This window comes from Penicilliopsis zonata, assembly GCF_001890105.1.
Source record: "Penicilliopsis zonata CBS 506.65 unplaced genomic scaffold ASPZOscaffold_1, whole genome shotgun sequence".
NCBI classification, from domain to species: domain Eukaryota; kingdom Fungi; phylum Ascomycota; class Eurotiomycetes; order Eurotiales; family Aspergillaceae; genus Penicilliopsis; species Penicilliopsis zonata.
The window spans coordinates 2,736,103-2,759,820 of NW_019208911.1; the positions used below are offsets into that span (position 1 = coordinate 2,736,103).

The 23,718-nt window shown below is 55.6% G+C and overlaps 9 protein-coding genes across 9 annotated transcripts; 5 read left to right on the forward strand and 4 right to left on the reverse strand.

The window, feature by feature from the left end:
• Positions 1–456: 456 nt before the first annotated feature.
• On the reverse strand, positions 457–4,009 carry ASPZODRAFT_148787 (hypothetical protein; the record flags this gene model as incomplete). Its single annotated transcript, XM_022725417.1, has 3 exons — positions 457–1,387; positions 1,446–3,047; positions 3,120–4,009. 3 exons carry the CDS (start codon positions 4,007–4,009, stop codon positions 457–459), a joined length of 3,423 nt encoding a protein of 1,140 aa, XP_022586030.1.
• A 1,858-nt stretch (positions 4,010–5,867) lies between these two features.
• On the reverse strand, positions 5,868–6,543 carry ASPZODRAFT_127605 (hypothetical protein). The gene is made up of 3 exons (XM_022721795.1): positions 6,473–6,543; positions 6,321–6,399; positions 5,868–6,241 (listed from the first exon to the last, which is right to left on the reverse strand). The coding sequence occupies exons 1-3, from the start codon at positions 6,497–6,499 to the stop codon at positions 5,973–5,975; spliced, it is 375 nt and encodes a 124-aa protein (XP_022586031.1). The 5' UTR covers positions 6,500–6,543; the 3' UTR covers positions 5,868–5,972.
• A 343-nt stretch (positions 6,544–6,886) lies between these two features.
• ASPZODRAFT_127606 (hypothetical protein) lies at positions 6,887–8,504 on the forward strand. Its single transcript, XM_022721796.1, has one exon. The coding sequence runs from the start codon at positions 7,385–7,387 to the stop codon at positions 8,441–8,443; it is 1,059 nt and encodes a 352-aa protein (XP_022586032.1). The 5' UTR covers positions 6,887–7,384; the 3' UTR covers positions 8,444–8,504.
• An 8-nt stretch (positions 8,505–8,512) lies between these two features.
• Positions 8,513–11,648, reverse strand: ASPZODRAFT_2107315 (hypothetical protein; the record flags this gene model as incomplete). Its single annotated transcript, XM_022727711.1, has 3 exons — positions 8,513–9,060; positions 9,129–11,275; positions 11,297–11,648. The coding sequence occupies 3 exons, from the start codon at positions 11,646–11,648 to the stop codon at positions 8,878–8,880; spliced, it is 2,682 nt and encodes an 893-aa protein (XP_022586033.1). The 3' UTR covers positions 8,513–8,877.
• Positions 11,649–14,508: 2,860 nt separating this feature from the next.
• ASPZODRAFT_12345 (hypothetical protein) lies at positions 14,509–16,071 on the forward strand (the record flags this gene model as incomplete). Its single annotated transcript, XM_022721360.1, has 4 exons — positions 14,509–14,565; positions 14,624–14,726; positions 14,789–15,864; positions 15,934–16,071. 4 exons carry the CDS (start codon positions 14,509–14,511, stop codon positions 16,069–16,071), a joined length of 1,374 nt encoding a protein of 457 aa, XP_022586034.1.
• A 1,101-nt stretch (positions 16,072–17,172) lies between these two features.
• ASPZODRAFT_148792 (hypothetical protein) lies at positions 17,173–19,056 on the forward strand (the record flags this gene model as incomplete). The annotated part of the gene is made up of 2 exons (XM_022725418.1): positions 17,173–17,792; positions 17,928–19,056. The coding sequence occupies 2 exons, from the start codon at positions 17,173–17,175 to the stop codon at positions 19,054–19,056; spliced, it is 1,749 nt and encodes a 582-aa protein (XP_022586035.1).
• ASPZODRAFT_409623 (hypothetical protein) lies at positions 19,030–21,053 on the forward strand. The gene is made up of 3 exons (XM_022728319.1): positions 19,030–19,769; positions 19,838–20,325; positions 20,375–21,053. Exons 1-3 carry the CDS (start codon positions 19,300–19,302, stop codon positions 21,010–21,012), a joined length of 1,596 nt encoding a protein of 531 aa, XP_022586036.1. The 5' UTR covers positions 19,030–19,299; the 3' UTR covers positions 21,013–21,053.
• Positions 21,054–21,094: 41 nt separating this feature from the next.
• On the reverse strand, positions 21,095–22,861 carry ASPZODRAFT_12348 (hypothetical protein; the record flags this gene model as incomplete). Its single annotated transcript, XM_022721362.1, has 2 exons — positions 21,095–22,337; positions 22,410–22,861. 2 exons carry the CDS (start codon positions 22,859–22,861, stop codon positions 21,095–21,097), a joined length of 1,695 nt encoding a protein of 564 aa, XP_022586037.1.
• A 314-nt stretch (positions 22,862–23,175) lies between these two features.
• Positions 23,176–23,699, forward strand: ASPZODRAFT_127615 (hypothetical protein). The gene is made up of 2 exons (XM_022721797.1): positions 23,176–23,262; positions 23,406–23,699. The coding sequence occupies exon 2, from the start codon at positions 23,448–23,450 to the stop codon at positions 23,685–23,687; it is 240 nt and encodes a 79-aa protein (XP_022586038.1). The 5' UTR covers positions 23,176–23,262; positions 23,406–23,447; the 3' UTR covers positions 23,688–23,699.
• The last annotated feature ends 19 nt before the right edge of the window (positions 23,700–23,718 follow it).

Below are 23,718 nucleotides of genomic sequence, written 5' to 3' on the forward strand. Positions count from 1 at the left end.
TGGTAGTCTCTATTAGTGTTAATGAATGTTTCTTCCTCTTGTTACTACACTACTTTTGATCTGTATACAGTATGTAGTATACTTATCAACAGTATATCAAAAATAGCATTGATCATAACACCATCCATGCAGGATATATATCATTGGTATGTACACCGACACCGAAAACAGAAAAAAAGAAAGGAAGAGAAAAAAAAAAAAAAAAACACCTGTTGGAACCCCGCCTCTACCGAGAGAATAGAAGAAGACGAAGAAGAGAGAAGACAAGGATTAAGGCATAGACAACCCAGACCAAAACTTTATATGCCGACCCATGCAATGAACCGTAAGAAAAGAAAAGAAAAGAAACAAAAAGGAAACATGCAATTAGCAGTAGGAGGGGGTAAAAGGGAAGGAAAGAGGACAAGAAGATGATCAAGGAGATAAGAAAAAGAAAAGATTAAAATGCAATTAAATTTACTTTCTGAAACTTTCTACGCCTAGGATTGGCGTCTCGACCATTCGATCGGAGGGGACGCCTTCGTCGCGGCGACGCGCGAAGAAGCAGTCGCATTCTGCGACGATCTGGGCCCATTCCGCGAGGGCGCGGCCGGCGTATTTGCTGGCCACGAGAGGGTTCGTGGGGAAGGGGACAGCCAGCTCGGGGAGGCTGACGGACGAGTCGGTGGGAGGAGGGGTGGCGGATACCTCTGTTGCTGTGACCTTGTCGTCGTCTCCATTCTTGGATGCCTCGTTTTCGACATTTTCTGTCGGTTTCTTGATGCATTTCTCTGTCGAGGTCTCCGAGGATCGAGGCCGAGACCGAAGCTGGACGTGTAGTTGCGCCGCCACAGGGAGGGAGGGCGTATAGAGACGTTTGTTTTTGCTGGGCCACTGCGGCCGATCCATCCATTCCAGGGAGAACCGGAAGGAGAACGGCTGGTGCGGCGTCTTGGGCCGGAGATGCTCGAGCGACCCGTTATGGGATCGGGCGTGTCCGTCCGAGCACCGGTCTGACGTGACGGTCTGGTCAAGAGTCTTCGTCTCGGGCTCGTCCACGGCGGACTCTCCAGACTTGGCCGCTCCGAACATGGACTTGAGAAGTCCCCACCGGCGTTTCTGCGACGATGGTTGGCTTTCCGACGATGGCAGATCGGCAGTACTGTTGATCTTCGCGGCCAGTGGCTGGCCAGTCGATCCTGGGGGAACAACGCGATCGAACGAGACAAAGAGATTATTGGGTGGAAGGTGGTTATCACAGCGAATGATGATGATCCGGCGACCGGGAGCAGGGGTGCAGGGGGCGGAGGAGAGAGGAGCGGTCATCTCGGTCCCGGCTTTGGATTGAAAGGCAAGGTAATACGCCCAAGTACACTGGAGACGGTTTGAGAGTGTTTCATAGATGGTTCTGAGAACGGATTAGCAAAATTGCATGGTAGGATCAAAAAAGGGGATCCAAGACGTACGTGTCAAGTGGCGTTGGCTCGCCATTGAACCGAGCGACTCGCCAGCACAAGAGACGATGGAAGTAAGCCCGTACCATCGGACTCCAGTGGTTAAAGTAGTGATAGAAAAAGGGCTCATCGAGGAGGACGCCCAGACAGACGTCGCCCTTGCGTTCCTCGGTGGCCACCCAGGTGTTCCAGATGCCAAAGAGGAAGGAAAAGACCCGGATCTCCGTGAGGGAGTTGTGGCTCTGCATCATCTGCCGGCAGACTACTAGCCAGAACTTCCAATCAAAGAGCTCTGATTCGATTGACTGGGCGTACCGCGTGAGGATGGGGATGACTTCCTCGATGAAATCACATAGGAGGAAGCAGGCATTATGGTCGAAGAGGGAGGTTTTGCGGGCGCCGGCCTTCATCACGCTGCAAAACGACTCGGCATAGAACAAACGTGCGCGGTTGGGCTCGACCGAGGACTCAGAGAGGAAATCCCGGAGTAGGATGACAAGTCGGTTCTCCGCCATGGAGCGGTGGCTGTTGGCTGTACCCAGAGGCAGGGCTGAGACCGATGCATCGGCACCCTCGATGAAGTCGTCGAAAGTGATGGCTGCGACCGAGTGCGATGAATTCTCTGCAGAAGCTGCCGCGGAGGGTGAGGCTGCCGACTGCTTGTACAGCGTATCCTCTAGCACGACCAGAAGCTGGCTATGAACGGGCAGGAGACCGGGAGCCAGAATCCGGTGCGATTTTTCAGTGCTGGGAGGGATCGCGTCGGCGAAAAGAATATGGATGTACTTGACGAAAACGAAGAAGAGGTCCGTGTCACGACCCGACCACCTCGATACCCAGGGGCTTTGCCAGGGGATCTGCGAGGCATTCAGTGGTACATCTGGTTTCCGGCGCAGATAGCGGACTAGACTGGCGTGTGAATGGAAGGAGAGGGTGCGCAATGCCGGGGGAAAGTTGAAGGCCAGCTCCTGGGCAAATGACCGGGCGTTGATACTTTTATGCACCTCCGACTCGGACAGGATTCGCCGGAAGATGTCTGCTGGCGTATTCCACAGACGCACAAGGATGTCGGCCACCCCGGGGCAGAAGAAGAACGCGTATGCGCATGCTTTCCCGCAGAAGGCTACCAAGCTGGCTGGCGCGTGTCGCATAGACATCCGTTCCACCACAAAGGCCATCTGCGACAGCAGATTCTGGACGAACAGGTTCCGGATATTGTGATGGATGGACTCGATGAGAAATTCCGAGCCGGAGGAACCCTCCGATGTCTCGGAGACCGAGGTCGAGGTATGGTCGAGCGGATTGGACATGCTACCGTTGGACTGTGTTGCCGACTGAGCGGCAGGAAATGGGATCCTCCACTCCGGTCGAGTCATGATGCCCACGACGGCTTCCAGGTAGACCGGCCGGTCAGTGCCAGAGATTGACTGATTGTTCTTGCCATTCAGCATCTCCAACAGCCCGGTCCACCATTTGTTCAGAATGTTCACTCGACGGTCGAGGTCTTCGGGCCTAAGAGATTTGCAGGAGGTATGGAGTTGATGACGGCTTAGGAAAGGGAGGAGGGAGGATCGAATGACATTGGCCTTGAGAGCACTTGATTTTGTCTGAAATCTGTTTTACTATTAGCAAAAAAGGAAGAGCCTTTAATGAGCGAGAGAAAGAATATAGAAAAAAAGAGCCTACTTTTGGTAATCGGCCTCGAGACCTCGAAACACCCCCCAGAGCTCGTCCTTTTTCCGCACGGGATCGATCCCCCCGGCGAAAGCGGCTGCCGTGGCAGCTGCCGCCTTGGGCATGGGAGGCAGGACTGGGGTACTGACATTGAGCGAGGCGGTGAAACGCTCGAGAGAGTTTTTGGTCCGCAGATTATTGGATGTGGTCGGACTGTTAGGAGTGCTGGGGTTGCTCTCTTGGGCAATGACAGCCAGTGTCGGTCGGCGCGGCCGTTTGTAAAGGATCGTTCGCTTGCGGGCCGGGGTAGGCGATTCGTCCGTGCCGTCGGCCGGTTCGACGGGGTTTTCGAGAAACTGCGTCTGGAGTCGAGTGGGCGATTGATCGTCTCCGGAGAAGGGTCTCCGTTTAGTGATCTTGGCCGAGGGGGAGGGCGACCTGGATGAGGAGCTAGAGATCCAGGGCTTCCGGGCTAGATGTGCTAAGCGACCGGACATGGACCGGGCCTTGGTCGGGCGGGCAACGGGCTCGGGGGCCCTGGTTTCTGGGATCGCGTTGGCAGGTTGATCGGGGGATGACCCGCTAGCCATGGTGCTCACATCTTCGGCGGAGGAGAGGGTGAAGTGGGAGACGGCGACGGTCGCCGTCTTGTTCTTGGCCCGCAAAGAGGTCCGCCGGAGGATGTCCTTGCCCGCGGCGACAGTCTCCTTCGACGGCGAGGGCGCCTCCGGGTTGGAGGGAAACGTTTGATCGGAAAAAGTGCGTCGTAGGCCCGGCGAGCCAGGCTCGGTCGCAGGTAGGTCGGGTAGGTTGTTGTAGCTGGCGGCGCGCGACAGCGCTGATGAATCGGCCTCCAAGGGCAGAGCGGCGACCGCCGTCATTATCGAGGGCGCCGCAGACATTTTTCTGGGGGTTTTTTTTTTTGGGAGGGAGAGATTTTTTTCACGAGCGTCAATCCTGCTAACAGGACCGTCTAGAAGCAGCTAACACAGATTATCGTCAAACACGGCTGCACATCTCCCAGATTTGTGGATTGCGAGACTATCGGCGGTGGAGAGGCCAGCTCTTCCATGCACAATGGTCGACGTCAAATTAAACCATATAGCTCGCTTCCATTGAAGCGTAACAGCGCGATTATTTTGAATCAAAACGGTAAAAAAGAATATGGCGGGGGCAGCAGCAGCAGCAGCAGTCGGCGAAGCGAAAGGAGACCCGGACGGGGTATTTATTCTTTAAAAGACGCGAAGCGAGAGCGCGGATTCCAAGGAACACAGGGTCCTTGGGCTCCTTAATCGAGAGGGAAAAAGACAACCGTCGCCAGGTGCTATGAAGCGATACGGAGCCTTTGGCCTGCTCGGGGGCCGCTGTGGAACGAACGGATGAAGCGGAAATTAGAGCTGCTGGCCCAGAGCCGATCACGCCAGCGAAACAGCCCCCCAAAGAGACGAGCGAGCGAGAGGACGAGGGGAGGAAGGAAGAACGAACGAAGGACAGCCGCTGAGGCCCCGTAGCTTTGGCGGAGAAGAGACGAACGAGGGGTGGGAGGGAGAAGAGGAATGTCGAGGGATGTGGATGGGGGGAGAAAGAGGGGGGGGGGATTCACTGAAGGAGGGGAGCAGCGAGAATGAGGAGGAGAGGGTGGAGAGCTGCCTGGAACAGGGAGCACAACGACAATAAAATGGGAGGAAGTTGGTGAGATTGTCGGTGTCGAGGGATATATTATTGCCTTTTTGATATTTTTATCCCCTCCGTCTCATGAGGCTGCCTTCTTATTCCTCTTGCCCACCCAGTGCCGTTTTTATATGGGGTGAGAATTGAGGCTGAGTTCCCACTGCCACACGTATACACACACTCTCATCTCTTCTTTTCTCCCTGCTTGGATGGCCAGTCATGGAGCTTTATGGTTTATGATTATTATGATGATGTGAACTTTCGGCTCGTATTTTCCAGGCAATTGCCAATAGTGAAAATACTCCGCTGCATTCCTCGCCTGCACACGCCGACGCCTCTGCATATAGCTGATCCACTGCTCCTGACCTCGATCTGGGCTTCCGATTTCTTGTTTCAATGGGCTCTCGAGCCATTATTTATGAAGACCGTGATGACGATCAAGTATTATTGCCTTTGGTCTCAATTCTATACTGTTGTTGGCAGTGTTTCCAGTGTCCGTTTATGATACACCCACAGGAATGCCATCCACCACCGGACTCGAAGCGAATCCCCGGCATTCCACGACGAACATGCTGTTGCTGTGGAATCTAGGGCATCGGGACAAGTTACCACTCTGTGCAATCCTATAGAAACTATATATGGAGTACATATTGGGTTTGAACCTTCTGAGGTGTCAGATTGATCGTCGTGATGCAGCTATATAAGGACCATCCCCCCCCCTTTACGTAGACGGCCTCGTAGGCCCATTCGTAGACTCGCCGGGAACCAGGTTGCCGACTCCACTCGGAGGAAATAGTCTAATGTATCCTGTACGGAGGAAGCGGAGGAAGGATCTGGTCTGTCCATCGTGTCATCTTGCCAGCGATGGTATCAATCAAAACGGTGTACAGCGTACGGCGTACTTTCGTACCGGCTCCGTTGGGTTGATCTGCAACTGGCCCTGGATATCACTGTACCGATGCCGTACAACCATGGTGTACTACGGGAGTACAGTCTACAGTCTAGCAACACGTCGGTGTTGCTGTAGCCTATTGAGCATTGGTTGTATGCACAGACACACACTTGTCAATTGATCTAGAGCTGTGCAGGAAAAAAAAAAAAAAGAGTAGAAGGAAAGAAGAAAAATGCCATGAGGTTAATTTACAGGTTCGTCGGGGAAGCCATGCGAAATATTAGGAGCCCTCAGCAGCACATTTAGTGGGCAGCGTGGGCATCCTCCTCAGGCTCCTCCTCGAACCAGCTCTCCTCAACGGGTGCGGCCTCGCCGCTGGCGGCCTGGCCCTCAACCTCGACCTGCTGGGCCTCGTAGGCGCCCAGCTCGTTGGCAAGGTTGGCCTCCTCGGGGGACTGGGGAGCCTGGGGCACGCGGAACTTCTGCACATGGGCCTCGGCGTCGCTGGCCTTGACGGGGGTCGGCTTGTAGGCACGCAGCTCACGGAGGTACAGGTCCTGCACGGGGTCGGCTGCAACAGTAACAACAGTCAGAACACGCTCAGGAAGCAATCTCTCCATCTGTATCTTTTTTTGGATGATTGAACATACCCCGACGCACGACGGTTGTGAGGAAGGTCCGGCGGGCCACAGAGCCCTGTTGCCGGGTGGCGCGGGAGAGCAGAGAGCGCTGGGAAACAGCCAGTCAGTTCGCACAGTCTGCAATTAAATCATCAATCAAACAAAGAGGACGGCCATCTTACCGACGCGCGGAGAGACTGGGACATCATCGCGGCGGTGGGTGGATGAGAACAACGCGGCGTAACAGGGCAGGATGCTTTCTTTCGACGTCTTGCGTTGGAAGTTCGAAGTTGCTTTGCCGGGCCGGATCGGTCTTGGCGCTGCTGACTCAGCAGGCGTGGCTCCGACCTCGTTCAAGCCTCTTTCTTTGTCCTTCTCTTCTTCCTCTGCTCTCCATCCCCTTCTCTCTGTCGCCTCACTGGAGAGTCTTCCCCAGACACTCTACAGCTCTCACCTACACCGTCTGTCTCAGTCGTCAGACAGTGTATGTTTGCTCGTCTCGATTCCCGGATTCGATCTGCGGCCCTTTTTCGTGAGATTCCCCTCTTGCGGAGACCTTGACTGGTTTCTCTCGCGGTCGGCCACGCTGGACTGGGAAGTTTTGAGAGTGGTGTGCTGTCTTGAGCCTGGTGAGATCAAAAAAAGACGCTCTGCGCCTTTGGAGGTGTGACGGTGCTGCGAGGGTGCTTGAAGGTGCAACTGGGCTCTGTCCTTGGAAAGGTAAAGCGCCTGATGTCTTGAGAGCGAGTGCAGAGATGGTTTTTCTTTTCCTCTTTCCTTTTCTTCTCAACTATTCTCGTCTTTGGAAAGATGATGTGTATAAAAAATTATTTGCAATATACGATCGTTGGTGATGAAAGCTAATAGTCTGAGGCAGTGGCACGGAGAGAGACCGACTGATCCGTTCCTATTACTGCTGTCTTTCCTTCGTTGTCGCTACTGAGCAAAGAGAAACATCCAGAAATCATTACCCACAGGACGATACAGTCGCCACCCTGTATTCGCCGTTGTTCGTTCGTTTTTGTGCTCGTAAATATAACCCCACGTTCACTCTGAGAAGGAAGAAGAACAAGACAGTAAAGAAGCCATCCAAAATGGCGGCAGTCTCCTCGGTTCCGCGCGCAAGCGCCGACCCCAACGCATGGAAGAAGAACCTGGCGGCGCACCTGATCTGTCCGGAGTGCAAGGAGGTGCCCCCGAACCTCGAGTTCCCGGACTCGCATGAGACGGTGTGCGGCTCCTGCGGACTGGTGCTCGCGGATCGCGAGATTGATATGCACAGCGAATGGCGGACATTCTCGAACGATGACCAGAACAACGACGACCCGTCGCGTGTGGGTGAGGCGGTCAACCCGCTGTTGAACGGGGACCAGCTTGAGACTCAGATCGCCAGCGGCGCCTCGGGCCGGGCGCGGGAGCTGTACCGTGCTCAGAACAAGCAGTCCAGTGAAAAGGCCAACAAGTCGCTGTTGGCCGCGTACAAGGAGATCGGCGCGCTGTGCGACGGGTTCAACATCCAGAAGAACGTGGCCGACACGGCAAAATACCTATTCAAGGTGGTCGATGACGCCAAGGCGTTCAAGGGCAAGTCTCAGGACGTGATTATCGCGGGGTGCATCTTCATCGCATGCCGGCAGTGTAAAGTGCCGCGAACCTTCACCGAAATCTTTGCGGTGACGCGCGTGTCGCGCAAGGAGATCGGACGCATCTATAAGGCGCTGGAGAAGTTCTTCACGGCCCAGAACCTGGAGCGCATCAACAACGTTGTCTCGAACGGCGGCGTGCCGGACCCGAACGACACATACACGGCGACCACCTCGACGAAGCCCAGCGACCTGTGCAACCGTTTCTGCAACCTGCTCGATCTGCCCTTCCAGGTCACGAGTGTCTCATCCTCGCTGTCAGACCGCGTCACGGCCATGGGCGACCTGGCCGGGCGCTCGCCGCTGTCCATCGTCGCCGCCTGCATCTACATGGCCTCGTACCTGATGGGCCACGGCAAGTCTGCCAAGGAAATCTCCCAGGTTGCCCACGTCAGCGACGGCACCATCCGCGGCGCCTACAAGCAGCTGTACGCCGAGCGCGAGCGGCTCGTCGATCCGGAGTGGATCAAGGATGGCAAGGGCGATATGAAGAATCTTCCCGTTAGCTAAAGCCAACTACCTACCTACATACATATAGTCTCCCTTTCCCTTTACCCTGCTTTACCCTGGCTATGACTTGCTTTTTTTTTTACCTCTGAACAGAATGATAGATAATTAAATATGACATCTTGACTTATAGCTTATAGTCATATCCGTACTTTCCTTATAATTATAACTTGGTTGAGCAGCAAAAATATGTTGTCAACTACCTCGCTGGTATGATTAACATGATTGAAAAAAAGATATGATATGACATATAACAAGAAAGGAAATGTATGGCTAGTAGGACAGAGAGCTAAGCTCATGTACAGACGGGTATAGGTCCGATTCATATGTACGATATAAACGAAACGAGACGGGGACGGTAGACGTGGACGATGTAAGGAAGTAAGACGAAGTGTGTAGGTGAGGGAATTATAGGTAGTTAAGATAGAAGGTACAGGTTAGTAGAGCAGCTTCCTGCTCGCCTTGGAGAGGATGTGCGCCGTACGATCGATCCACGCCTGGGTGGCCGTCCAGTCGCGGGCATCGATCGAGTCCCGGATGGCTGGGAAGAAGGCCTCGTCGTATCCGGACCAAGCCTGCGGGCCGAAGAGGATATGTTTGAATTGGGTACGATTGGGGATCTATAGCATATTAGCATGATGGACGATGAACGATGAACGATGAAAGGAGGTTGATGATGGATACATACCCCACCCCCCTCATCTAGATCTAGAAGATGAGTCTCGAAATTGGCCATCCGCGAATTATGGCTTAATCGCTGGACGGTCATGACGCTGCTCTCGTAGCCGCCGGCGCCCCAGACGGTGTCGTGCCACATCTGGTCCCATCCATGAAACAGGACGGCGTTCTCGCGGAACTCGGCGGCGGCGTTGTACAGGGCGTTGAAGCGCACGCCGCCGTCGGAGCCTGCAGCGTCGAGCGGGTCGAGGATGGGCACATGCTGGTTGCGTGCGTAGGTTTCCAGCTCGGCGACGTAGCTGGACACGTAGTTGGCGTAGGCTTCCATGTTGAAGGGGAGGATTGGGTTTTCGGCCAGCTCGAGCAGGAGGAGGGCCCAGAACTGGCCCAGCATTGTGTGGTACTGGAATCCCGGGTCCCCGAACCGGACCATCCAGTCCCAGTTCTCATAGCAGCTGTGGTAAGGGTAGGGCGCCCCGGTGAAGCCGAAATCGATGCTGGACGTGCCCGCGATGTCCTGGAAGGCGACGTAGTCGCTACCGGCGCCCAGGCCCTCGATGCGCAAGCCTTTCCTCTCCCAGATCTCCTTGAGGGTCGCGTTGCGCGCCGGGTCCGAGATGCGGTTCAGCAGCTGCAGGACCACCGACTCGTACAGCGGCGAGGCAGCCACGCGGAAGTCAGGCCCGCTGACGCCCACGTCGACGTTGAGGTAGGCGTAGGCGTCGGCGCGCAGAGCGTCCACCCGGTCCTCGACATGCTCGGTCGAGCCGATCAGGTTGTACTCCTCACCGTCCCAGCTGGCGAATTCGATCGTGCGCAGCGGCCGCCAGCCGTAGGTGAGCAGCTCGCCGAAGATGTGCACGATTTCTAGAAACACGGCGGTGCCGCTGCCCGGGTCGGCGCTTCCGGTGCACCACGAGTCGCGGTGGTTCCCGATGATGATCTTCTTCTCCGGCTGCTCCAGGCCGATGATGCGGCCCAGCACGTTGTAGATGGGCTGTTTCTCCACCTCGTCCTGCAGGTTCATCAGGTTCACCTGCGGGGACTGGGCGTCGCCCGTCCACCACTGGTCCACCTCGGGCACGCCACCGACCCAGTCCTGGGGGACGAGGAGGCCGTGGCCACGCAGGGCGTTCAGCAGCCTCTGGGCGTCGCGCCAGGCGATCGGGAGGCTGGGGATCTGGACCAAGCCGGGGCTTTCTTCGGGCTTGAGCCGCTGCTTCTTCTGCTCCGGGGTCGAGGCAAAGCCGGGCGTCAGCACATCCCCGACCACCCACGACATCAAGCTCACGGCGCCGCGCTGCACGCCGTCGGCGGGCATGAAGCGCCCGTCCGGGTAGGCGGGCCCCTGGACGAAGCCGTCCTGGGCCGGGTCAGAGTAGATGATACAGCCGGCGGCTCCGGCCAGCTCGGCAGCCTTGACCTTGAGGGCGCGATCGGTCTCGGTGCCATAGTAGCGGACCAGCGCGATGGCACCGTCGAGCGAGATCCCCAGGTCGGCCAGCATTTTAAAGTCCTGGCGGGAGCCGTAGTTGGCGTAGACGAGCGGGCCCGTCACGTTGCCCGATTTCGAGTGGCCGTGGAAGACCGGGGCCTGGGCATCGTCCTCCTCCAGGGTGGCCTCCCAGGCCAGGTCGGGCGGGTCGACAATCGCCACGCGTCGGCCGTCGGCGGTGGGATAGTTGAGATAGACCTGGAACTCCTCCGAGACGACCTCGTCCAGGCCGGCGATCTTGAACTCCTGCTCGATCCATTCGCCCAGGACAAAACTGCCCTCGGTGCCAGCCATGTGGGGGAAATTGGTGAGCTTCTTGAGGTTCTCGGCGATGCGGGTGCCGTTGATGTGGCCCTGCACGTAGTTTTCGACCGAGGCCGGGCTGTAGGCCTGGGCCATGTTGAGCCGGTTCCCGAAGCTGAACAGATCGGAGAAGAAGAAGAGGTAGACGAGAATGACGACGAGGATGACGGCGAAGAGCCGCAGGACGAGCATACAGGCGTTCTTCTGCACGTGCGTGCGGGCGCGACCCAGGTCGATCGTGAAGCGGACGGTGGGCAGGTACTGGCGTAAGGGCAGGTGGATGGCCGACAGCGTTCGAGTGAAGTCGTTGAGCCGTTTCGAGAACCGGTGGCCTAGCTGCGAGCGCCCTCGCCGTGCCCCTGATGCCGATGATGAGGCACCCCCCTGGCCCATGTCTTCGATGTCCATCTCGTCGATCTCGCGACGCAGCTGCTCCATCGACCCCCGCGCGGAATTCGGCGCCGATGAGCCCAGATAGTCCAGGCTGGACCGAGCCGACTCGACCGTCGGCGGTTGATATCCATCTCCTCCTCCTCCTCCTCCTCCTCCTTCTTCTCTATCTCTTGTTCCTCCATGGATACCCCCGCTGCCGCTGACCTCGGAACGCCCCAGCAGGCCCTGTCGTTCTGCATCGTCGCCGGCTTCTTCCACGCTCCGGCGAGACCGCGAGGAGGTGGCTTCTTCGTACGTGGGAATCGGGAGGGATTCGTAATGGTGCTTATCGTCGCCCATGGCGGATGGAACGGAGGGCCGCAGAGCCCAGTGAGATCGGTAGTGTCACAGCCGTGGACGAAGGCGAGCTCATGTTCTAGACGGGCGAGCGATAGGGAACACACTGGTCCATCTGGATACCCCGAAATGGAAGATGGGGATGGAGAGGGTAGGATAGAATAATATTAAATCTCCGGTCGATGAGTGGTGCAAAAGACAGGAGAGAGAAAGTATCGTCGAAAGTCCCCTGGCCTGGCGATTCTCCCCCCGGAGTCCGTGAGACCGCGTGGCGCAGTCGTGGCCGACCCACGCCGACACTGACAGGCCAGGAATTACTTGAAATATGTAGTATACAATGTAGTACATTATTATTATTACTATTATTATATCTGTGGTGATTGTTATACGCCTGTGGAGTTTTATTGAAAAGAGTCGTGAGTCGAAGGGAGACAGACGGTCGATTGATTGTTCGTACGAGTTGTCGTCCTTTTGTCTGGACTCTTGAGGATCTATGGGTCTGCCTGTCTGGTTAACTCGATGATTGCCATGATCTGGTCTAGATCAGTCTAGATTTGTATTCTTAGATATTCTATTGATAGTATAGTCACCATTTCTCGACAAGGCCCAGCTCAAATGCGATCCGTCCTCTTGTTGAAGAAGAGCAACTGCGACCATAATTCTCTCTGTCTGCGCAACTATCAAGACATGTCGGGCAGAAATCTTTTCAGTGTAACCAACTAGGTCTTTCTGCGGATGCTGATATTCTCATATGATATGGTATAGTAGTCACTGCAAGTGTTGAACTTGTATGGCTGTAATCGACCGATCCACTGGCTCGGAACAGTCCACGATGACCGGGGTTCAGTCGATCTGTTCGCCTTTTGCCTTGACCATTGCTAGATAGCAGAGAAAACACGTGTCAGTAGAAACCTTGATGGAATTGGAACGGAGAAGGGGGTTTCTGTATCTCTTGTCTCGTTCGTTGGCTCTGTCTTTCCAGCTCGACTCGAGATCTCATCAGTTTCAGTCTGTTTAATCATAAAGATAGCACAAGATGAACAATTTATCTATCGATTACTATCGTTCGCTGACCGAATACCAAATGGATAGGTCTGGTGAGAGTAGAAGAGAGAAAGAGAGAGAGAGAGAGTGGAAGGAAGAGGGAAGATGGAAGAGGTGGAAAGACAGCAACGTCTTCTTCTACAACCACCTCATTCTGTCTGACAGAGCACAAATAGCATATTCTTCTTTAACTTGGGTAACTGATATACTACATACTTCGTCTTCTGTCAGTATTATCAGTTCAATCCCTACACAGCCCTACTGCATAGAAGTGTCGATTTCGGATGCTTTCCGAGCCTGAAACAAATAGAAAGAATCAGGAGCAAGTTTAATTAAGTTTAATTTATATTACATAATTGGCTGTGACTTGGAATCACTCCATCGAAGAGTGTTTAGAGAGTATACGAGATATCACTGTATAAAACCAGTACAGCAAGACCTACAGTATGGGTTCTTACCCCAAGCTAAAGAATACTCTCTCCAGAACTACGCATATCCATCGATGCAACAACTGCACGAACAGAACGTTACAAGTACATCCGACAGGGACGACAGAGATCCATATTCCACCGTCTACCACCCGCCATCGCCATCTGACGAGCGGCCTGCGTATGCGTATCTTGCGGGCAGCACAGGACCCAGGGGTCGTCACCGCTCCTTGACCCGGATCTAGTGGCGGTATTTATCCAGAGCAAGAAACCGCTGTGGCAGCATACTACATATAATAGCATGCTGCGTAGCCTGCTTGAGGCCGAGGAGACTTCCGCCCATTCTCCGTCCGCGCCTCCCCTCTATCGCTAGGTACTGAATAACGGCGCGCTACTGTTCTCGAACAGAGGTACGGAGTACAGCTGTCAACTAAGACGCAGCTCAGCGCAGACATTCTCGGCATGCTCCAGTGGATGATGGTGCTGTCGCCGGCGGTGGAAACAAAGTCGGATGGATATTCGACTCCAGCGGAGCGATATGGCATTGAACGACGAGGACCATCGCTGGTTCTACGGGGACAACCGTGGGTATCTCTTAGACTCGACCGAGTCGATTGAGGGGGATGACAGACTAGGCATGACTGCAGAGCAGACGCATCCAGATGGTAGAAAAGGCATGGCTAACGAGTGGTTTTGTTATAGGTTTATCGTCTGCTTACTGCCAGTAGAATAATGCTTGACTGGCTACACAGTCACACCGACATTCCAGGCACCAGGATTTCTTCTTGGCAACCCGATTTCCCCCTCTTCTTCGTCAGTGGTGTAGTGGTGGTAGTTCGTATGCTGATTGTGTGGTGTAGTGAGATAGTTAGTACCTGACCAGATAAGATCTATGATATGATGTCGCACGAGAACGACGAGGAAAACAACTGGAGAAAGACCGGTGAACATACCCAGGCAATCGAGAGACCATCCAGCTCCTCAGCCTGAGAAACAAACAATGGAACACCATGCGTGTCCCTTTGCTGCCAGCATTGGCAGATACTCCACTCCATTCTTATATCTACTCCGTAGATTTCGTCCTAGATAGGAGATATATAAGTGGCGTGGATTCCCTGGGACGGTCGCTGGTAGAAAGGGGCGGATCGTAGAATTTTCTCCAAGAAAAAATTCCCTGCTTTCAGATTCTCTTTTTTTTTTATCTTCAGATCTTCTTCTGTCCTCTGTCTGTCTGGTGTTTGTGCCACGTACCTGATTGTCATTGTCACTGGAATTTTTTCTCTCCTCCCGCTTCCTCTCACCGTCTCGGCCTCACCCCCTCACTCAACCCCTCTCTCTCTCCCCCCCTCTTCTCTGCTTGAGTTTATTATTCTCCCACGATTAAAATAATCATGTCTCGTGCTCAGAATATCGGTATCAAGGCCATTGAGGTCTATTTCCCCAGCCAGGTTCGTCGATCTCCTTAGAAGTCTTTAGTGTGGCCTGGTTCCTGACTGTTGTTATCAGTGCGTCGATCAGAAGGAACTCGAAAAGTTCGATGGCGTCAGCGAGGGAAAGTACACAATTGGTCTGGGGCAAACCAAGATGAGCTTCTGTGATGACCGTGAGGGTGAGTTTTCCTCGGTAGTCTGTTACAAGATAAGGGGGTAGAGAGTTAACTAACCGGCTTAGACATCTACTCGATGGCCCTGACGACGCTCTCCTCCCTCCTGCGCAAGTACAACATCGACCCCAAGTCGATCGGCCGCCTCGAGGTCGGCACGGAGACCCTGCTGGACAAGTCCAAGTCGGTCAAGTCGGTGCTGATGCAGCTGTTCACCCCCCACGGCAACAGCAATATCGAGGGTGTGGACAACGTCAACGCCTGCTACGGTGGCACCAACGCCGTCTTCAACAGCATCAACTGGCTCGAGTCGTCGGCCTGGGACGGCCGGGACGCCGTGGTGGTCACTGGCGACATTGCCCTCTACGCCAAGGGTGCTGCTCGTCCGACTGGCGGTGCGGGCTGTGTGGCCATGCTCATCGGCCCCGACGCCCCCATCGTCTTCGAGCCGGGCCTGCGCGCCTCCTACATGAGCCACGCCTACGACTTCTACAAGGCCGACCTCACCAGCGAGTACCCGCTCGTCGACGGCCACTTCTCGCTCAGATGCTACACCGAGGCCGTGGACGCCTGCTACAAGGCCTACAACGCCCGTGAGAAGGTCCTCCGCGAGCAGAACGGCACCAACGGCGTGCTGCACGACGAGACCAAGACTGGCCTCGACCGCTTCGACTACTTCCTCTACCACGCCCCGAACTGCAAGCTCGTGCAGAAGTCGTTCGGCCGCATGCTCTACAACGACTACCTGGCCGACCCGTCGCACCAGGCGTTCGCCGAGGTCCCCGCCGAGCTGCGCGACCTCGACTACACCCAGTCCCTGTCGGACAAGCCCCTCGAGAAGACCTTCATGGGCCTGACCAAGAAGCGCTACAACGAGCGTGTCCGCCCCGGTCTGGAGGTTGCCACCATGTGCGGCAACATGTACACCGCCACCGTCTACGCCGGTCTGGCCGCTCTGCTGTGCCTGGTCCCCTTCGACCCCAGCGAGCCCAAGCGTATCGGTCTCTTCAGCTACGGCAGTGGTCTGGCCAGCTCCATGTTCAGCGCCAAGATCGTCGGCGACGTCTCCCACATGGTCAAGAACCTCGATATCCCTGCCCGTCTGGCTGCTCGCACCGTCCTGGAGCCCCAGGCTTACGATGATGTAAGATCCTTCCTTTTTTTTTGACAGATCCTTTCTTTTTTCTATGCGTTGCTGACTCTACTCTTCTAGATGTGCCTTCTCCGTGAACACGCCCACCTGAAGAAGAACTACACGCCCTCGGGTAACACGGAGACGCTGGTTGCCGGCACCTACTACCTCACCGAGGTGGACGATATGTTCCGCCGCAAGTACGAGGTCAAGGCATAGATCCTTCCCCCTTTTGTTTCTTGTCTTGTCTTGCATGAGCGTCGCTTCTGATCTTTCTTCAATGTTCGTCGCGACTTTATGACCCCCATTATTAGACGGTTACTAGATTCCCCTGAGTTTGACTTTACTGTCTGTCTGCGGACCCGTCCTTATTAGTATACCACTACTACTACTACTACTACTACTTAATTGAATTGACGAAGATACTACGATAGTTACAACCATGCTCGGCTTTGTGTACTCTAGAGCTTCGATCTAAAAAAAGATGTAGTTGATGCATAGAAAAGAAGAAAACCTGCCATTCTGTTTCAGCCTTGATTCTGAAACAGGTTCCTTTGTTCGCTGTCATGTCATTCCAAGCGACAGGCTGACCAGTTGGCAGTGACAGGTCATGTGCTTTTTTGGTTCCTCAGGCATCCACCCCAATATCAACCTCACCTCCTCCTCCAACCTCAGCCAACTCTCCGTCTTCCCCCCTTTCCCACTTTTACCAAAAAAAGAAAGAAGAAGACAAACACTGACAGACAGCTATTTGGATACACAAGCCGCCGGGACTCCTGATGCTATATTCTGCCCATGGAATACACCAGTCAGCGTGCTTGACGCCCCGCGATGATTGCCCGGCGCTTACTGCGACAGGGACAGGGACGGCACTTGCACGAACACATCCAGGGGAAAAACGGAGGTGGAAAGCAACCTGAACTGCCGCAGCCGCCGAGATGAGGCCCTCCGACTGGCTGTCCGAATATAGATCGTTGGAGTGGAGAGGTACAGGTATAGAGGTTCACCGGGTGATCAACTCCTCAGGGCAAAAATAGCACACTGCGCGTCTACGATGAAACGACGCCACTGTAATCGCGATCGCGATCCCCATGCTTGCCAAGGTGTTTTGAAGCATGGAGGCTCTTGTTTAGGGCCTGCGCAGACTCTATTTTCGGATGAACGTGGAGTGGTGTTGTGTTTCATCTGGTTCTGAGGAAGAAGTTACGGAGTATAAGATATCGCTTGTGCCTTTGCTTGAATCAAGGTCTTAGCCAGTCTATTGCTCAAACATTGACCATCAACATACCTGATTATCTCGAAAGATTCTCAATTCTTGTGATGTATCATCCGGCTACGCCGCCGAGTACATACTCGGACCACAGCCGCAGTGTCTCCGGCTCATCCATCTACTCCAACGACTCCTCACCCTGGTCTGTGATCACGGGGACGACGAGTCCTGTATCTTCGCCGCCGAGACACCATCATGGCCCGCCGCTGTTGCCCAGGATCCGGCCGCAGGACGTGGTCATTGAGCCCGTGTCCGTGGGAGGTTGCCAGCGCCACCGGAGGGTGCTCTCCAACACGCGCAACCCGCCCGGGTTTGTTCCTTATCCCACATCTTCTAGCAGATCTGCCTCGGCTCGCCAGCAGCATACGCCAGCAACAACAACACCAACGATAACAACAGATGTCTATTCCCTCGTCTCGCCCGTTTCCACCTCGTCTTTCTTCGGCTCGACGCTCCCTTCCCCCGTGAGTGTTGGGCCGTCAGTCACCAAACGCAAGTCTGCCGCTGGCGGGGGCCATGCGCGCTCTATTTCTGTCTCGAGCATTGACGAGGCAACCCTTAATCGCTATGGCTATCCGACATACCGCCAACTGCCGGTATATGTCTCGCATGCGCTCCAACAACCAAACCCACCGCATCCACAGCCGCCGGCACCACAGGCATCGCAGAGGTCGCCCACTACTTCCGTGGTCCCGACGCTAATGTATCCTCTGCCGCGGATGGCTTCTACGCCCCGGTACAGTCTTCTCTCGCCGACTGTGGTCGATCCGAGAAGCGGCGGCGGCAGCAGCTGCTGTAGCAGCAGCAATGAGATGGATTCGACAACGCTTCTCTCGTACCTCACTGCGGCGGTGCCGGCGATCAACCTGGTGCGCAACGTGAGCGTCGTCCCCACCCGTGGCATGCACGACTACTTCTGGTGGGATGTGCGCAACCTGCGCAGCTGGCACTCCTTTTCTCTGGCAACCTTCAACTCAATTGACGGGCTGTCGAAGCTGCTGACCACCGAGATCTCCACCGAGCTAACACCCCCGAGCCCCGTGTCGGCCGCACACCTGGCCCCGGAGTCGGAAGCCGCGCTCGTCAGCACGGTGCGCGATCTGTACGCATCGCGTGTCAACGCCGCGCTCGCCGTGTCGCAGGGGGCGGAGCATCTGGTGCTCTACCCTGCTCCCGACCAGCAGCGCGCGACGGGCCACAAGCACTACGGCGGCCCGCACTTTCTGGCCAACTACGCATCGGACACGGAGCGGACACCGTCCGGGGCCCCGCGCGGCCGGCTGGTGGGCGTGGTCAAGAGCTTTGACCGGTGGAACAGCGGGATGCGCAACGAGGGCCCGCCGCGACGGGTCGAATATTTGAATGGGCTGGCCCATCTTCAGCGATGCATGCGCGAACATTCGTGCCGCTACGGCTTCATCATGACGGAGATCGAGCTGGTGTGTGTACGCGCTGGCTGCGACGAGGGCGACGACGTTCCTTATTTTGGCTTTCTCGAGGTCTCTGCCCCGATTCCAACCAAGACTGCAGCCGGTTTCACAGAACTACATCAACAACAACAGCAGCAGGATCAGTACAACTCTCCCGCTCCTTCAGACCGCTCGCGCAGCCAGACACCCGAACTGGGACACTTTGAGGGATTCCATTCTTTCTCCGGGCCGGCTCCCATGACCGCCAGCCTGGCACTTTACTTTCTCCTCATGCTGTCGAAATCAGTGCCCCTCCCCTCGCAGCCGTCAGCGCATCTCAATGTCGGCGGGCCAGGAGCCCTCACACGCCAGCGGGTGCTGCCGGAGGGCAAAGACAAATGGATCCCTGTGCCGCAGATCGGGGAACAACGGGATGCGAAGCGTGTTCGGGGATGGGTGCTTCCACAGGATCCCTGGCACCGGCGGGAGGGAGGAGGAGGCAAGGGAAAGCGGAAACGTAAATAGTTGAGTTTCGAAAATGTTTAAAGTACAGCTTTATTGTTTTATTTTAGGCATGATAATGATAAAAAAGTCTTCTAAGGTCCTCGTTGCGTAATTGACTGAGTACCTTGATACTCTGGTTGGTACCTTGATAAGTTGATACTCTTACCGTCTATACAAGAATGTACCATTATCCTCTACCCTCTTCAATTCTATTTCACTTTGCCATTCTCCCATCCTACTATTCTCTGCTATACTATTCTCTCCATGGAATACCCCGACATCCACTCGGTGGTGATCATCGGCGCCGGCCCCTGCGGGCTGGCCGTTGCAGCACGACTGCGCGAGGAAACCCCCTCGGCTCTCTTCACCGACGAAGAACACCAACGATACCACTGGATACGACGACACACAGGGCGCATGAACATCCGGAACAGGAACAAAGCATCCTACTCTGTTCGAACGGACTCGGGAGCCGCGAGGAGTAAAGGCACAGGTACAGGCACGCTCGTGCTCGACAGTACGGGGACCAGCTGGATGCAGAGGTGGAAGACGGCGTTTGCCACGCTGGAAATCGCCCAGCTGCGCAGCCCGATGTTCTTCCACATTGACCCGGCAGATCGGGATGGCATGCTGGCTTATACGAGGGAGACGGGGCGAGAAGAAGATCTGTGGGAGATCCGGGGATGTGTAGGTCGGGAACTGAGCAAGCATCGAAGAAAGAAACGAGATCATAGGTAAAGTTTTTCTTTCCCCCTACTACTGATACCAATACGGTGTTCTTATGTTGATTAATATTTGATAGATCCGGCGATATCGACGAAAGAGATCGGAAAGATTACTATTCTCCCTCGACATCCCTGTTCGACGCATACTGCTCCTCCATCGTGAGGCGATACTCTCTCGACTCGCCCGGGCAGATCCTCCACGCCGAAGTCAGCGATATAACCTACAGCCTCCACCCGGAGCTGGACGAAGAGAAGGAGCTGTTCTGCATCACCGGCTCGACGGGGGAAACGTTCTATGCCCGCTCTGTCGTCCTGGCTGTCGGCGCGGGGACCGGCGGCGCAAAGATATTCCCCTTTCCTCTTTCCGAACAGGAGAGGAAAGCAGCCTGCCACAGTCTGGAGATCACCTCGTTCCCCCCGGCGGGACTCAGGGGCAAGATCTCTCGGCGGGAGGAGACAACCATCCTTGTTGTCGGGGGTGGGTTGTCTTCTGCGCAGATCGTGGATATGGCCATCAAAAAGGGAGTGAGTAGAGTACATTTACTCATCAGAGGAGACTTGAAGGGTATGCAAAACAAAATAATAAGAAACAGAGGAGAAGCTGAGTCGTACAGTGAAGCATTTCGATATAGGCTTGACGTGGATGGGCAAATTCAAAAACTTCGAAAAAGCAGCCTTCTGGTCAGCAGACAGCGACGAAGAACGCCTCGAGATGTTCCACACAGCCCGGGACGGAGGCAGCATCAACCCTCGCTACGTGAAGATCCTCAAACAGTACGTCGCAAGTGGCAAACTGGTCATCCACACGCATACAGCCATCGCCGACCACCGCTTCTGTCCCGTCACAAACACATGGGAGATCACGACGAACCCGCCCACGACGCCCGCCTTACCACCGGCGATCGATTACATCTACTTTGCGACGGGCGTTCGATCGGACATCACTGCTCTCCCTTTCCTGCAGAGCATGCTTGAATCGTACCCGATCCCTACGTGCGGGGGGTTCCCCTGTCTGACGGACGATCTCATGTGGAGGGAGGACGTTCCCCTCTTCGTGACGGGGCGATTTGCTGCTCTCCGGCTGGGCCCCGGGGGTCCCAATCTCGAGGGTGCAAGACTAGGCGCGGAGCGGATTGCGTGGAAGATGCAGGATATCCGGGGGGATACTAGTGACCAGGAGGCTGATGATTCGTTTCGTGGATATTCGGACTGTTTTTGTGGATTGGGGAATCGGTATGCTGGGTTGGCATGAGGATAACAAGATTAATAATATCCATTAGAATGATCGGTCTATATCTACTATCTATGTACTATCTATGTACAGCGAAGGACAGCTAGGCCCTGCACATTCTGCCAGACTCATCCACCGTCCAGGCCTCGCTGCCCACCCCCTTGAGGACGTAGAAGAAGGATTCCGGATCCCAGATGGCCTTGACGCCGGCCAGCGCTCCAAAGCTGGAGCTGAAGAAGGTATCCTCCCAGTCGAGCTGGCGGAAGTTGGCCTCGTTCTCGTACGCGCCGGCGCCCGGGGTGACGGCTTCGAGTTGGGGCACGAAATCATAGGTCATCTGCAGCTGGTTGGCGATCATCTCGTCCCAGGGGGCCGTCTCGTTCCAGAGGGTGCCGATCTGCATCGTCACCGCTGCGCGCCGCCATTCGGGGAGCACGGCATTAGGGAAGTCTGCGGAATCTGACACATCCAGCCCGACACCCACGGCCAGCACGCCGCTCGCCGTCAGGTTGCGCAGGGCGGCGGTCAGGTTCGCCGCGTCCGACTCGAGGGTCTGCCGCGGGATCAGCCGCCCGCCGTACTGGTAGGTGCTGACGTCCAGGTTACCGTACGGCAGCGGACCCATGTAGTTCTCGTAGTGGTCGTAGTAGGAGTCGTACTGCGTGTAACCGACTTCATACGTGATGCCCAGGGAGGTGAGCTCGGCCAGGAAGGGGGCCAGGATAGCCTTGACGTCGTCCTCGGTCTGGTTGAACGCGGTCACCGGGTCGATGATGAAGGTGTCGTAGTCCAGCTCGTAGATGACCGTGGCGCCCGCGTCGATCATCGCGGGCAGCAGCGTGTGGAAGCGCTCGACGGCCTCAAAGAAGACGTCGGTGGTGATGTTGGACGAGGTGAACTCCAGCGACGCGCCCGACACGGTGGCGTCTGAGTGCGCCTTGACCGTGAGCGACACGACGACACCGTAGTTGCCCGCGCCGCCGCCGCTCAACGCCCAGTACAGATCCACGTTCTCCGTGCGCGAGGCGTTGACCACATTTCCCGCCGCCGTCACCACCTCAAAGGACAGGGTCTGGTCGGCCGCCAGGCCGAACGCTGTGCTCAGCGCCGAGTGGCCACCGCCCTGCGTGTATCCGCCCGCAAGACCAACGGTCGGGCATTCACCACCGACGACCACATACCCTTGAGGACTGACGGTGTCGAGAACCTGGTAGCCCATGACACCGGCGCCCATCTTGAAAGCAGGGCCCTCGTAGGTGGGATCCGACCAGTCCACGTATTCGATATCATTATAATGGTGCATCCATACCGAAAGAGCACCGGCACCGGTCGAACGGCCCAAGTAACTGACAATCAGTACACAAACACATATAGCTATAGAAGCGCTGGAGAAGCCAAAGTAAAAAGACAAGACTCACTCATGACCGGTGTTGCGAATGACGAAGCGGACGTTGTTGGACTTGGCAAACTTGATGGCCGCCACCACGTCGTCGCTGGAGGAAACATTGACGGCATAGCTCACGTAGTTGCCGAGCAGACACGGCCGGGACTCGGCAGTAAACGGGTCGCAGCTCTGGTTGGCGAAGTAGGCCTGCATGACCGAGGAAGAGGAGCTCAAATGAGTCTCCGGCAGGTACCAGTTCGCCTGCAACTCAGCACAGGCGGTCTCATTGTACGTCGGATCGTGGCAGGGCGTGCCGATGGGAACAGTTGCAACCAAGCGTCCGCCCACTGTGGTGTTCAGCGTCGCCCACTTGGTATCAGAGGGCCAGCAGCTATCGCCAGGCAGGCAGTAGCAGTCGCTGGCCGCCAGCGCTGTCGAGCTGAGGGCAGCAGCAGCCACAGCAGCAGCCACAGTCCAGGCCTTCATTGTCGTTTTGTTTTTGAGAATTTCTGTCTTGGTCTAGCCGACTGAATCGAGAGAGTGACAGCCATTTATATTCCCTGCAAACAACCAAGCATGCCGTCGAATCCGTTGAGCCTCCCAGGGGGGGGGGACGGGGAGGAGGGATTCTGGTACACCAGGGCCGGAATAGTTCCCTAGAACGTCTAGTGCCAGCATTGCCAGTGGAGTTAGCTATTATTCTGCAGGATTCAGATTTCTGTGAATGGACTGGAACGGCTTTCGGCAGGAGACAGGGAAACCCAGGGCCTGGCAATTCCGTGCAGCTTCAGGAAGGGGTCTGAGAGGTCCATAGCACGGTTGCAGTGGGGTGCGAAAATGTATTTCCACCCCAAGCAGCACAAGCTATTATTATTACTCGGGCCTTACTATCATTTCTCTGGTTAGCCTGACTAGCTGCTACTGTAGTTTGTTTCATTTAGGGGACGTTTGTCATTATAGCGAGTCCTACTAAGAAGTAGTAGCTACTCCAGACTCGAGACTCCAGGCTCCCACTCACACTCAGACTCACACTCTATCTGTAGATCAAGACGCCGATCGATCTCAGAGATGTATGTTTCGACTGAATTCTCTTATCCTCTTGATGATCCTGCTCCTTCGTTCTGCGCCAGGAGGCCTGATCGACTGTCTGGTGGAGTTTCGACGCCAGAAGTTTAGCTTCTTTCTCTCTTCAAGTCTGGGAGTCTCGCACGGATCTCACCACAAATACGTAGCCTCTCTCTCCACTGCGTCCACTCACCTCCGGTTCTCGACCCCATGCCAACCCTTCAAGGGCCAAAGCACCCTGGATTGAAGCCTGTCGCCACCGAATGCGGCAGCTGGTA